Here is a 15,603-nt window from a genome sequence, read left to right on the forward strand (position 1 = left end):
TCACTCCCTCGTCCAAGTCGCTGATGAAGACATTAAAGAGTATCGGTCCAAGGACTGAGCCCTGCGGGACCGCACTGCCCACACCCTTCCAGGTCGAAACCGACCCATCCACCACGACTCTTTGGGTACGACCCTCTAGCCAATTTGCCACCCACCAAACTGTGTAGTCATCCAAGTCACAGCCTCTTAACTTGTTCACCAGTATGGGGTGGGATACCGTATCGAAGGCCTTCCTGAAGTCTAAGTATACGACATCCACCCCTCCTCCTGTGTCTAGGCATTTCATAACCTGGTCATAAAAAGAGACTAGATTAGTCAGGCATGATCTGCCTGCTACGAACCCGTGCTGGTTTCCCCTCAACATAATTTGTCCTGCTGCGCTCTCGCAAATGTAAGCCTTGATAATTTTTTCAAAGATTTTGCCAAGGATGGAGGTGAGACTGACTGGCCTATAGTTGCCCGGGTCCTCCTTCCTCCCCTTCTTGAAGATGGGGACCACATTGGCCCTTTTCCAGTCCTCCAGGACTTTGCCCGTGCGCCATGAGCGTTCAAATATTCCTGCCAGTGGCTCTGCAATGATGTCGGCCAGTGCCTTCAGCACCCTCGGATGGAACTCATCCGGGCCTGCCGACTTAAAGGCATCCAGTTCTTCCAAGTGATTCTGCACCATCTCAGGGTCTACCATCTCTAAGCATGTTCTCATGCTTATTGCTGTCAAGCCATGGCCTTAAACCTGGGGCCAGCACAGCCACTCAATTCAGCCTGCCACCCTACAGCTGACCACCCAGATTGGCAAGGCCGGCCTGAAGTTTGCATCAGGACCTAGCCCTCCATCCACTGCTTGTCACCCGAGTGGCCAGTCAGGGTCAGGTGACCCTCCACTTCCCCCATATAAGCTCCTGAGTGGGAACAAGAAATATCTGGGCAACAGGGTTCAGTCTGACCCTATGCTGCTTTGCTGTTCCCTACAGCTTTCTCTCTGCCTCTGCTCTTTAATTTCCAGGCTTCTTGCCTTGGCTTCTTCCCTAAATGCTGCTATCAGACTGACCCTCTGGCTTCCTGACCTGGCTTGTCCTTGGATTCTGCTCATTCCTTCTGACCCTGGTCAGCACTTCAGTCCCTGAGTGGCCCTAGGCCTGGCCACCTATAACCTAGTGTGACCATGGCCTACTTTCTTAATTTAAATCTTATGTGGTAAATAGGAGGGAATTCCCAATAGCACCCTCAGGAAACAAGTAACCAGGACTTCTGGGTCAGTTCAGCATATTGAAGTGAATTTCTGAATGCTTTCAAAACAGCAAATTGTTTTTTTCCCCTCAAAAATGTGTCAAAGTCAATATATTTATGATGTATGAAGTTATTTTGCTCAGGTGAATCAAGGTAGAAAAAGTGTAGAATAAAAATGGAAATCTCAGGAAAAAGTTTAAAGCAGAAGACTGTTAATCATGGCCTATGTACAGAGTGGATAAAAGGATCGTTTCCAATTTCCATTGTGCATCAGCTATTATCTACCCTAAGTATGGTGAAAAATAACTAAATGCCAATTTAAGGAATATGTCTATTTTATGTAAGTGAATCCAGTAGATAATAGATAACATGTCTGAATATAGATTATATGACTGAAGTTTGATAAGTTACTTGGCTCTCAGTTTTGATCTCAAAGCCTACCCTTTTGAACTTCCTTTTGACATATCTGACCCAAAGATCAAGAAGCAGAACCCATTGCTTTGTGGTCTTGAGACTGCTACCTAGTACTTCATATTCAATACCATGCATTCATGGATCCGCAGGGAAGTATCAACAAGACACACTCCAACAAAAAAACATGGACATTCAGAGGAAGAGTTTAGGAGTCCCTAGTTTAAGTATGTTAAGTAGATGTTTAAAAAGCCAATAAGAGAATTTGTGGTGATAAAAAAATACCTAGCGCTTACAGTGTGTTACATCTGAAGTGCTTCACAAGCCTTTTGTTATGTTAGAGAAGGAGCAAAAGAAACCAGCAGCTGTAGTTTTGCTATTATAAAATAAAGGTTGGATGACTAAGAAAAGAAAGGCACTGACCTGAACCTTGACAATGAAATGATTTTTGTTGTTTCAAATTAATGGATGCATTCACAACCTGTTTGCTATCTTATAACTTTGCACTTGTTTTCATTTCTGACTACCAGCAAAGCACAGATATATCACAGAAGTGACTCAGTATTTTGCCCAAAAGAGAAGACTTAGCAAGCATAATTTTTTAGTCTGAAGCAATATCAGTCATAACAGAAAACCCTGACAACTTATGATATAGTGCTGTATCATTCCGATACATTTGTTTTGGGTCACCCAGTAAAAATATGCAGCGAGCACATATTACTCATTTTCCGAGGAAAATAGAACTATAAAATAGTTAAGTTGAAAAGGACCTGAACCCCCGGAGTCAAACCATTCCAGTCAGGTACTTGTCTAAACTGCTCTTTCATTCAGAAATTCACAATTCTTTCTTTGGGGTATATTGCTAAGCCAATTGGAGTTCACATTGATGACAAAAACAATGAAAACTTTGGGTTTCACTAGAACTTCTATACACGTCTTTTCCAGCTCATTTATACTGATGGACTGAGATCACATCAAATATTTTAATTCAGACCCCCCAGTCCTTAGGAATCATTATAAAACACTACATCACAGATGATCTTCTCTGCCCCTCTCCTTCAAGATAAACTTGTTCTCTCTGATTTATACACAATAGGCCATATATAGGCAATTGCAGCACTCATCCAAACTAAGTCAGAAATTAATGCTTTTTAAAAAGGGCTCATTTTCTCTCAATAGCTGCAGGAGAACTATGATTTAATAGCAACTGTGAGACAGTAAACACACTTTTCCATTACTCTGTATGAAATCCTGACACATACTTTTCCATTCCTCTGGCTTCTTTAGCTAGATGCTTCTTAAACCAAGATTGACATGAAGAACCAATCCCACTGATCTTTTACAAAGCACTCTTCAGCCAAAAATCTCCTACCATGTTATAAGCCTTGGTTTGTTAGGCTTCACAGGACCCCTAAAAATGTATATCAGATTTACACCTGAAAAAAAAAGCAGGCCCAAGGAGATTATATGACTTTTCTAGCCTTACAAAACAAGGGGGTAGAAAAAAGAGAGCAGAATTAAATGTGGCTAAAAAAACCCCAGAAATAACTCTGAACATAAATATTCTATGACTCCTATTCTTTCCCTTATTTTCGTTTACCAGCTATAACGGCAGGACTCCAAAGTCTATTTTCTGTGGTAATAGTAGACAGAGAACCTGTTATTAAGAAGTAGCATAAGACTCAAAACCTCTTTGTTCACTTCAAAAAGAACCTTTCCAAAATTGGACGTGGAAGGAGGCATGTCCAGTTAACTGTTCAAAGCACAACTTATCAACATATGTTGCCAGATTCTCTCCTTATGTAGCACTTCACCCCAATTAATTTGTTGGTTTTTTACAGGTATAATCCATACCTTTTGTGCAACTACAGCAGGGAAAAGAAGCCACTGCATACTGGAGAATCTGCACAGATAAGCTAAACCAGCAGGTAAAGAAGTCAGCTCTGAAAAAGCAAGAACTACTTGGGATCCAGATCCCATTTAACCAGCTCCTTCATACAGAGCTACTCCTGCCAACATACAATGAGTTTGCAGTACAAGGTGTCCAGTTCTGCCCCATCTTTAAATCACATATATGTGCCGGATCTTCAAATTCTACTGGCCAAATTGAAACCAAGGTGACACCACAAGGAATCATCCACCGGAAGAATTTCTTGCCTGAGGCATTAACCTCAGATGATCAAAAAACTCCTCAGGAAGAGCTCTGCAAAGAGGATGTTATTGCTGCAGTGGAAGAAACCTACATAAATATAAATAAATACTCCCATTCTTTTGCAGTAACATCTCCGTTTTTCTGCTTCCTTGTGTTGTTGTCATCACAATCAGACACTCTGACACAACAATTGCCAAAAGAAATAAAAGTGATAAGGACTAGCTGTTAAAAGTGTCTAGCCACCCTAGGGAAGGGAGGAAAAACCTCTGGATATACAGCACGTAGCCAGACACTTGTTTATAGTCTTGACTACCTAGTGTTTCCTTCTCTCTCTCTCTCCGTGTTAGGAGTTCTGATTCCTTTATCTCTGTATGTGAAACAGGCAACAATCTTGACATACTGTCTCTGCAAAGCAGATGTAAATGGAATCAACTTCATATTTAAAGTGAGACAAGGTTCTTTGGGTGAATCTGATATCTTTTATTAGACCAACTTAAATAGTTGGGGGAAAAAATTAAAGTGAGAAATCTATAGTTCTTTACAAAAGACTTTGCCCTCCCTCAGGTTATACATTACACTCATTCCTGTGATACCTGAATTGTTTTCAAAATGCAGAGCAGGAGTTTAAATTTTGAAGTTTGGCAGGTCTTGCAGGGTTTGAACAATTTCCCAGGTCTGAGCATTTAGCCATATGCTGCTATCACTGCATTAAATATTCTATTCCAATGGTTTCCTGAGTAAAAGGGAACTAGATTATGTGCCAAGATATTTCTTTCTTCTCAAGACAGAAGCTGAGATAACAAGTTTGCATGGGCCTGAATGTTTTAGGGCCAGAATAGTCAAAAAATGAATAATTTCTCAGCTGCAAAGGTTCAGGTTATGAACCAGGGTATGGGGCCTTCAAGCATGAGAAGGAAGAAAAGTTACATCTTACCTCCCATTTCTAAGATGCTGATCTTAGTACAAGAATCAATACTGATTACACTAATGCCCTTCAAGTCATGATACTATTGTTATTCCATTGATTATAGCAAGATCTTTACCTATTGCTGCCTGTTCTAAATAGTGTATATTTACATTTATTTTTCCAGGCCTTTCCTTCATTCAGAATGTCCCTTAAAGGGTTCATGCACATACATGCCTGTCAGCTAGTTGGAGTGGGGCAGCTCCTGCTTCAGGAGCCCTGGAACCAGAACTGCATTCATTATGATACACTCATCTCAAACTGAATCCCTGGGGTACATTAGCCTCCATTTCAATCTCAAATTTTCTAGCTAAAACACTGTGTAATTTACATGCTACCAAGATTTTACTTAATTTTCAGAAGCTGATGCAATGAAATACATTCACCCCCACACCTGTTAAGTAAAGAGGAGAAAAATACATGGACGCTATGTAATTTGATGGCTCAGCATCAGGTTATGATGCACACAAGCAAACACTGAAGTTACACAGTTTCCATAGTGATTATCTCATTGAAGTTATCTATTTTTGGAGTCCCATCATAGATCATCAATAGAAAGGTCTTAGACTGCAAGCGCTCTGCAATTTGTGACAGCTGCCAGCTACATAGTGAGGGAGGGGAAAGTGTTACTTTTTCTCTTAAATAGTTCTGGACATTTTTAAACCAGTGCACCAATAGGATTTTTTTAGCTTCACAAATAAATTATGCCAAACCATTCCTAGATTTTATTTTCATCTATTTTCATTGGTTGGCATCATTGTATCAGTATAAGGTGTGATCCTACAAATGTATAGTCCTACATTCTAAATTCTTCCATTTTTTATTTTGCACACTAAATCTCTGACCTGATAGTGATAAAAGCAGTTGTTAAAATAACATTATAATTGCCATGTGTATATTACTCTGATACTGTATAATGATTATTGAGACTATCCCTTTCCTGCATTTATTGAGGGATCACATTATTTGAAAATCAGTCAAAACAAGTTTCAAAACAATTACAATTTTCATTTGGGGCCTGAGTTGATGCAAAAGAACATCCCCACTTCCCCATTTTCTAATCTTTCTCTGTGACTAAAAGTTCCTCAGCTAAAACTTTTGAGAATCCTCATATTTCAATATTCTTTTCCTAATATTGCATAAAGGACATTGCTCAGACCTTAGTCCTAAAAAAGCAGTACTCAAAAGGAAAAAAAAACCCTGCGTCTCCATAGTCACAGTGGTAATAAATGCAACATTTTGAATATTTAATTAGTCCTTGATTCACAACTCTCTGTTGTGACATCATTGTGGCTATCACATGCTAAGCATATGCTTAAATGTCTCCCTGATTTAAAGCCTATATTCTGTTCCTTTTATTAGGAAAAGCCTTCAAAGAAGTCAACAGTGAATAAACAGTAAAACCAAATGTAAACTTGTGTCTTAAGATATCACATTTCCACCTTTTCTGGCGCATGACTTCTTGCTTAACATCTGGTTGTGATGACATTGGATTTCATAGCCATTTTGATTCCCCATGTGAGGTATGGAATAAAACATTTTTGCAAATGCAGCCCCCTGAAAGAAGTAATGGTACTGATGTACAGGAAGTCAAGAGGAGTTTTGCCTATTTTAAGGTTTTATATCAGAGCTACCATCATGATCTCAAAAAAAGATTTGAGGTAAGATTTAAGGAGACTAGATAGATAGATAGATAGATAGATACAGATTCAAGGAAATATATAAACATTAACAAATAAATTACATGCCACTGACAAGTTGTCCAGTAAATAATACAAAAGAGGAAACAACAATGAAGGATTCACTTTGGGAAAGACTGTCAAAAACAGACTACTGTCTGATTTGCTCACCTTTGGCTAGTGTCTTCATTCCTACCAGATCTGGCACAGTTAAGCAAGTTGTGCCTTCACCTAGCAAAGTGTCGTGAGATCCAGTATCAGACTTGATCTGCTGGCTTTCAACTGATTCACTACAGTTCATCTGTGGCTGTTCACCAGTGTGATTCTGAACAGAGAAAGTTAAGGGTTGATCAACCTCTTCCGTGGCAGGAGAGCTGTTAACTATGTCAAGCCAGGACTGCCTTTCTGGATAAGTCACTTTAGACACCAAGGAAGAAGAGGATTCTTGTGACTTCACGGTGCTTTCCAGGGAGGAAAGAGAACAGGATGCTTCACTAGACAGTGAGGAGGCCACAGAAGGCTGTTGCTGAACCTGTTTTCAAGAAACAAAAAATTGAGGAATAAATAAATAATCACCCAGCCTTTCCTCTCATATGATATGCAGCAAGAGAAACAGGATGCCAAAAATTATATAGTTTTGCTTAACATTACCCAAATGGAGTGTACTTTCACAGATCAGCCCCATATACACTTTCATACATGCAAAAACTCACATGTACCATTGGCAAATTAAGCATATGGCTTTCAAACCACTTCAGGCCTCTTCTCTAATCATAGACCTCCTTCTCTGGTTACAGCTACCAGTTGCTTTTCACTGGGACGACAGCAGCAGCGTAAATCCCCAGGTAGATGTGCCAATCCATGGTTTGCACTAGGGTTACATGAATTTCAAGTAGAGGCAAACTTCACTAATACAGAGCTTATATTTTAAGTACGCCTGGTGTGTGTCTCAGTATATTTCAGTGCTCTCTCTGTTCCAGTCATTACAAGTACCAGCCTTGCATATGTTTTAATCCTCATCTATCATAGGTATTTGTGCTAGTTCAGCTACACTGGTTCAAACTCAAGGTACTATCTTAGGTCAAATGTGTGTTAATCAATTAAATAAAGAGTTAGGGAATGAAAAGTTGTGAAGGCTACAGAAGACATAAAGTTATTTAGGTATGTCAATTCTAGACAGGAGTGCGAGGAAAGTTAGGAGGAATTAGCCAAATTGTGTGAATGGACAAGTAAAGGCAAGTCACAAAAAATATTGAAGTAATTTACATAGTACAGGGAAGGGAACAAATGGAGGAACTTGTGTCCATTACATTTCTCGTAAGGTTCACGGTTATAATTTAACTGCATCAGCTCAGGAAAGGAACCTGAGCATCACTGTAGACAGCTCAATAACTAGTTCTCCTCAACATGCATCTAGAATCTAAAAAGCATAGATGCTAAACTGCATAAAGAATGGGGATGATAAACCAATAGTGCAGCCTCATCTAGGATTCTCTATGAGCATGTAAAAATTGTGACCAGAGATTGAAAAAATGGATTTTTAAAAAGATGTTTAAGAGGAGCTCTGAAAATGCATGAAGTTACAAATGGTATTGAAAAGGGGCCAGATTTCAAATGTATTTAAACCTCTGAAGATGAAGGTAAGCTCCCTGGCCCTAGTTACAGTACATATTTGTATTACTGCAACTACTCTCATAGTTGGCCTCTCACAAGAAGCTGACACACCTACTTGCATCATCAAGGGTCTAAATACCTTTGAAAAACTGAGCCAAGGTAGCTCAGAAGTTTTGTTCTCCCTGCATCATAACACATGAACAAAGGGACATTCAACAAAAATGAAAAGGTACACTTTCCAAACTGATAAAAGGAAAATACTTTTTTTCTGCACAATACATGATTAGAACATGGAATTGCCTCAGCATATTATTCAGACCTAGAACTTAGCAAGACTCAAAAAGGGACTGGATGATTGATATTATTTTCTTAAAACAACGATATGCCAGAATTGCAATAGATAATAACAAAAAAACTATTAAAAGGCATATAAAAAATGCTGCTGCAGGACTTAAAACAATGTCTATTAGAAATTAGGCTTATTTCTCATACGCCTGTAGTATGTGGTACCCTTCATTTGCCTAAAAATACAAGTAGGAATAATACACGTTCTTGTGAAAAATCTGATACAGCACCCACCTCCCTCCTGCTTTCTCACCTATTGTATTCTAATTGCATACTCCACTTTATACTCTGCTCTATACTGTCTTTTCACACAGTCGGATGAAGTGAACTTGGGTTCACAAAAGTTTATGCTTTATATATCTTAATTAGTTAGTCTATAAAGGAACTAGGCTTATTTCTCATATGCCTGTAGTATGTGGCTGCCTGCTCTCTCATACTAGCCACTGTCAAGGTCAGAGTATTGGACTTGATAGGCCGCAGTTCAGATCCATCACACCAGGTTCTATATTCTTAAAATGTATGTAGAAGAGATATTTTAATGAATAAAAGAGGACATCAAAACTGAGAGCACCAAAAATGACTCAAGTTCTGTTGCTAGGGAAACCTACTTGCTAGGCAAAGGCAAAAATAAGCTTATCCTTAAAAAACAAAGCCACTCTACTGTACATTGATAATCTATACATTAACAACGTATTTTTAAACCAAGTGTGACAGCATTTTGGATTATGCTACACACATTTCTGCAGTTCAGTGCTGCTATAACATATACTACCTCCTTCAAAAATGAAAAAAAAAAATCAAGTACTACTTTCTCCTGTTTAGTTATTAATCACTGCAGAAAACATGGAGTGTTTAGATCAGACCACGGGTCACTGGTTGCCTGGAGCACACGCTGCATTCTTGCAACTGCAGAAAAGGTATATTTTAAAAGCGCTCTCTCCTGACCCGACTGTTAACAGAATGAGATTATGTACATTGTGATTATGCCCACTACAGTACAGATTTCAGACACTCATTTTCTTAAGGAAAGCTTTACAGCTGTATCATGAAAGCAAAAGGCAAGGAAATAATGTCACAACATGAATCAATTAGGACTAGAAGCCCCATCACATAGAAAACTGCCAATCAGCAGATAAGGCTTGTTCCCCTATTCCCCAGAACTCAAAACAATGAGACAACCTGGCAAGTATTTGTATAGCAAAACAGTACATCTAAAATATAAAAGGTCAGGCTCGTGAGATATTAAATTTATTAATTCAAATGCTTAGTCAGGAATGTAAGTAGGGCAGGGCAGCCAGAGCAGCTGCCCCAGGTCCTGACCTGGCAGAGGAAGAACTAAAGGGCACAGAAAAAAGCTGCTCCTGCTGCAGCCACACACACAGCTGGAGGTCACCACTGGCTCCATAGCTAGGGACAGACCTTGCACATAAACTGGTTTAAGTGATCAGAAACTGGTTTCCACCTGTACCTGAACAGATGTTCAGTACACATAAACAAGTTTTAAAATGGCTGAAACCAGTTTGAGATAAACCTGGTTGAATGTAGTATCAGATTTAACTGATTTGAGTCAAACCAATTTATGCAATGTCTGCCCCAGACCCCTTGCTGGTTTAAGTTAAATCAGAGTCCCCCAGCATCCCGGCATGCTCTCTGGGCTGGGTGGGGCTCTCTGCTCCACAGCACAGTTTGGCCCCTCCCCTCTGCTCGCTGGCTGAGATTTGCAGTTCCAAAACAGATTTCCAGGCACCGCAGGGTCTGCAGTGTGTTGCAGCTGCCCCATTACTATGCATCTTTGCTTCACATTCAGGAAAGGAAGGTGCCAGATGTTACCTATGTTTTCTGCCATTAGCTCATGTAGAAGAATTCTATATATATATATATAAAGGGCTTAGTCTGTCTGTCTGCCTGTGTGTCTATCTGTCCATAATGCTTTTGGCCAACTGCATATACACTGCTGAGAGGGCAGGCAGCAATTGGCTGCATGGAGCCCCAACTTTGTGCTGCTGCTGGGCAAGTTTGTGGTGGTGGCAAATACATGCTGATTGCCTGAGCAGTGGGGCTTCCCCCCACCACCCTGTCTCCCTGCCTGAGGGCAAAGGGGGGGATCACAGTACCCACCTCGCTGCCCAGCCCCAATGCCCCCCAGAACAGCCAGCAGGGACGGGGAGGTGGTAGGCAGGGAGGGAGGCAGGCAGACATGGGCCAGGTGAATGCAGACTGAGGGAGAGGGGGTGGCATGGGGCCAGATGTGGAGCAGCGGGAGGTGGAACATGGCCTGATGCACAGTGGCAGTGCAGGAACGGGAGTGGGGCATGACATGGAGTGGGGCCTGATGTGGAGTGAAGGGGAAGGGGGGGTTGGGTAGCGTGGGTCTGGATGTGGAGCAGTGGGAGGGGTGGAGTGGGGTGGCAAGGGCTGATGCAGAGTGGGGGGGGCAAGGGAGGGAGGGTTGGCACAGAACCAAACACAAAGTGATGCAGGGGGCAGGGTCTGATGTGGAGTGGTGATGGAGGGGAGTGTGGCCAGACAAGAAGCAGCAGGGGGGTGGGGGGGTGAGGCCATGGGGCCGGATGCAGGGCTCAGTTTTCGCCCACCCCTACCCTCCACCATTCTTGATGGGCAATTTGCTAATGACAAAAATAAATGTAAAGGAAATTTCTGTTTTTATTTACCATTACAAAATGGTTGCAAGTAGGGGAGGATCTAAGCGGAGCACCCCCGTTTGATACCTGCTCTACCTACATTTTTAAACCAAACATTTTAAATGGGCAGTAGCAGTTCTTTTCAAACTGCACTGAGGCTATCAATTGACTTCATGGTTTATAATAATCTAGCTGGTTCCTGTTAGTCTTTATTCAGTCTATAGGTATTAATGACCCTCTCTGCTTGTTAATGATCTTAATATTCCACTCTTCAAACTAGGCAGACAAGGTTCTTTGGGTAGATGTGATCTCTTTTATTAGACCAACTAAATACTTGGAAAAATTGTTCTTTGCAAGTTTTCAGACACAAACACCCACCTTGTAAGGGTGGGTTTTTTTGTAAGAGGGTGTTTGTGCCTGAAAGCTTGCAAAGAACAATTTTTCCAACTATTTAGTTGCTCCAATAAAAGATATCACATCTACCCAAAAAAACCTTGTCTGCCTATGTCCTCAAACCAACATGGCTACAACCAACAACTCTTCAAACTATCCTTTCTTCTGCAATTTTTCTGTCTGTTAGCCATTCCTGGTAATGTCTTTCTTCTCTTTCACAGCCCTGAAGACTATTTGTACTTCACAATAAAAATCTTAACTCAGGGGTGGTAATATTAACTTAGGTGTAGAAATGAATGGGTGAAGAACTGGTGGCACTGTCAAGATGCTTGAAGACTAGATTTTGTTTTACAAATTTGAATAAGAGATATACATTTAAAAGAGATGTACATTTAACTATAATGACTACAGGACTAATGCAACAATACTTTTTGATTATTCTGATAACTTTCTGCCTCATTTGTTGTGCTTTTTAAACTTAATATATAATTTAGCAAATTAGTCAACATTCTAATAAAGTTATATTTGTTTTTTCTTTGATCTTGAACTGAATAATGTAGTGCTAAACCCAAAATGTATTAGTAAAGCTTCTAATTTCTCTTTAACTGGGGAAAAATACATGTTGTGTAATATGGGATGATGCACGCACATCATTGACACCCCCCTTTTCAAAATCATAGATCCACCGATAGTTGGGAATGAATGAGAAACCACCAGATTTTTCTTTTTCTTATGATGTTTAGTATTTACCAAAGTTACCTGTCCACCAATGGAAGGGACGGGGTGGTCAGGCAAGAGTGCTGAGAGAGGGGCCTGACACCTGGGAGCAGTTCCCTCTCCTCTCTACGGAGCCAGGCCAAGACTAAGCACTTAACTAAATACAAATGTATTACTACAATAAATAAATATGAATAAGAAACATTAAATATTTACAGTAAAATTAGTATGTAACACCATATACAATAACCTGTAATCAACATATTGTACCACTTCAAGGGACTGCAAAATATAAACCGGGTGATTCACAGCATATGCAATAATTAACCCCCCTGCACAGACTAAGCATTAACACTTTAGAACAGGTAAGTCAAGGCAGCAACACAATAAACACATATCAGCATCAATTTAGATAACCCAGGTAAATTGAGGTAGCAATACCATAGACATACACAGGCAACAATACAGGTATGTTCTGATAATAGGCAATAAACACATATAGGTAATGAAGACAGATAAACCCACAGAAACTCCTTTAAGGAATACCCATAACTATATTAACTTCTGCAGTATGAAACAACAACAATCACAACATAAGGGGGCACACTCAGCACCTCACAGGGTGCTCCTTAGAGACCCTCCCTTTTAAGGCCCCGGGATGTGGACACGCCCCCCCGCCCCCCCACAAAGGAGGAGGGTAGAGGCAGCAGACCCTCCTCTCCCAAGCCCACCTCCCCTGTGAAACCTGCTTCCCCAGCAACTCACACTCCCACTCTGAAGCAGCCACGGCTCATCCCCTGGTAGCCAGTCTCACGAGGGCTTCTCTCCAGTGGTGCCTCCAGCTCCTCTCTATGGCCTGGTGCCCCACACTGGGCATCCCAGGCACTCCTACATGAGCTGAGCCCTTACTGGTTCTGGTTCCCTGGAATCACACTGAGGATCTCTCCCTTTCCCAACCCTGCTCTTTTAGTTTAATGCAGAGCCACACTGTGGGGTTCGGGTTACTCAGCCTAGAGCCGGGGCTAATTTGAGCAGCTTCGAGCTGCTACCAGGGCCAGCTCTCCATGTACCAACCTGCACACAGGATGGGACCTGAGCAACCTTGAACTGCTCCCAAGGTTGGCTCTCCATGCACTGATCCATGCATTGCCTACCCAGCTGCTTGCTGGGTTCACAGGCTCAAGCCACCTCAATTGGCTCCTAGAGCCTGAGCACCATGCACCAACCCATGCACCATTGAGGCACAGGCAGGGTCCCGAGGACAGTCATCTCCAAAGCTCCTCTCTCCTCACCATCCCTCACCACATCTCTCTCCTCCAGCATGCTGAGCACGCTCTCCTTTTACACACTTCAGGGGCTCGACCCCTGAAGTTCTCTGGACCTGGCAGGGTGTAGTCTCAAACCAGGTCCAGATTGCTCCTTGCCCCCTCCCTTTGGGGAAAGGGTATGGTCTTGCTTACCCTGGCTTGTTTCTGATTGGTGGATGGGCTCCACCAATCACAACTGCAGAATCTCAAGCCCAGGACTCATCCAGAGCTCAAAAGGTAAGTCTGTTACATAAACACAAGTACTACCCTATGGTGACATTATTTAGTGTGCATGTGTAGATGCTGATGGGGCTGGTTGGGGCACAAGGGTGCTTCAGTGAGGGAGCTGCCTGCCAGCTAGCCCCACACTAGAGAACCCTCATGCCTCAGCCAGCCCCTCTACAGTATGATGAGCTGGGTCAGGGCAGCCCCAGGCTGGTGAGCTAACACCCCCCACCCTCCCACCCCCCATTCCCCTACCAGCCGGCTGTGCTTTGACCTGGCTCAACATGCTGCAGTCTCACACACACGTGTAAATGCAATGTCTGGGAGCAATTAATTTCACATGTAGATGTACCCACAAACAGTAACATTTTTGTCATATCAATAGCCAAAATTCCTTGTTTTTATTTTCCAAAACACCCTGAGCACTCACCCACATTGTAGATCAATAGATTAAAAACAAAACATTAATGGGTATCTCACTGGTTTGGGTTTGGAGGAGCACAGAGAAAAAGCAAAATTTAATGGAAGGTACATAGTTAAAATATTGCTTGGATTTGCACTGGTTACCTATTGGTTTCCAGAGATAGATAGGGATGTTAGGCTTTTGTCTTTAAAGCTTTCTACCTGAAAGTCCAAAGGCAGCAATTTCAAAACTGCCTAGGCAATTAGGTTTCTAAGTCTCATTTTCAAAAGTGACTGGCATTAGGAGACCACATTGCATGGAGAGGCAAATAAAACTAATAAAACGTCACTTTTGACATTGGTTTGTGATTATAAACTAAATGTTGCTTCTAATAAAAAAAATCCAGAAAATATGCAGCAAGAGCAGTGATTCTTAATCAGGGTGTCCTGGTATCTTGAGATATTTTCCAGGGTGGCATGGGATGCCATGCAGTGCTAGCACTGTTAGATGTTGAAACAGGATTAACAAAATAAGCTCAAATATTTCAAATACAACTCTGTGAAATTTAGGGCTAAAAGAGGATTTTGATTTGAAGCTAAACTGAGCTCTGCTGGTCTCCAAATGTCCTATGCTTGCTGTTCCTAATACTAGCCAAAAAAAGCAATCTAAGACAGACAGGTGCCAATCCCTTTGATCAGCTCTGTCTTGCTGAATAGATACTCATCTTTTTTTCCATCAGTGAAGAGGCTTTTGGGTGGGGCTGAGGCTAGGGTGGGGGGGAGGGGAACTCAGAAAAGAAAATAAAGCTGAGCTCTGTGAGAAGAAATTAAGTAAAGTCCTGACAATATCCAGCTCACTTGCCCCCTTCCTTGCTAAAATTCAAAAGCCAGCTCAGCTCCCACTACTGTTGATTTCACATACAAGTTAAGGAGCACTGGAGGAGGAGACAACCAAGAGTGGTTTCTGCATTAAACAGAGTGACAGGCTGTAGAAGCCAAAAAGTCAGAATGATAAAAATAGTACATATGTAAACAAAGCATATGGAGAAAAGCAAATGCATTGAATTAGGATCCCAATGCTCATGAGAATGGAAAGACATCAACAAACTATTAAAACATTCTACTTGATTTACTGTTGACACTCAAGACAGACAATGATTCACTGCAGTGCTAAATTCAAGTATTATTTATTACTAGCCTCTGGCCTAGAATAGGTCTTGGAGCTGTATCTCTGAGGTTCACATTCTCTCTGATATTTATAGCCACTAAGTCATGTTTAACTTTCAATTAGTGCAAGGAACAATTCTGTGTTAGTGAATAATACTTATCCTCCAAATGTCAGGTGGATTGTTGTACATTGTTTAGTGTTAGACAATGAGTTTAGAGTAGTAAGTGAAGATTAATTTATCTGACTGAAACAGAAAGGGCAATAGGAAACTATGACACACACTAACTTCATAAAGGCTAATTCAGTGTTAGTCAGGGACCGTGTGTAGACAAAAAAAAGGGCTGTGTGTGCACAACA

General features: G+C 41.4%; 1 protein-coding gene across 3 annotated transcripts in view; it reads right to left on the reverse strand.

Moving 5' to 3' along the window:
• IPCEF1 (interaction protein for cytohesin exchange factors 1) overlaps positions 1-15,603 on the reverse strand; it is a 139,246-nt gene that overhangs the window by 15,152 nt on the left and 108,491 nt on the right. For all 3 annotated transcript variants that reach the window (XM_025213567.1, XM_025213566.1, XM_025213568.1), the window contains one exon: positions 6,605-6,965. In XM_025213567.1, coding sequence (XP_025069352.1) covers positions 6,605-6,965 — 361 coding nt within the window. The remainder of the gene's footprint in view (positions 1-6,604; positions 6,966-15,603) is intronic.

Source organism: Alligator sinensis, unplaced genomic scaffold (assembly GCF_000455745.1).
Source record: "Alligator sinensis unplaced genomic scaffold, ASM45574v1 scaffold1093_1, whole genome shotgun sequence".
Classification (NCBI taxonomy): domain Eukaryota; kingdom Metazoa; phylum Chordata; order Crocodylia; family Alligatoridae; genus Alligator; species Alligator sinensis.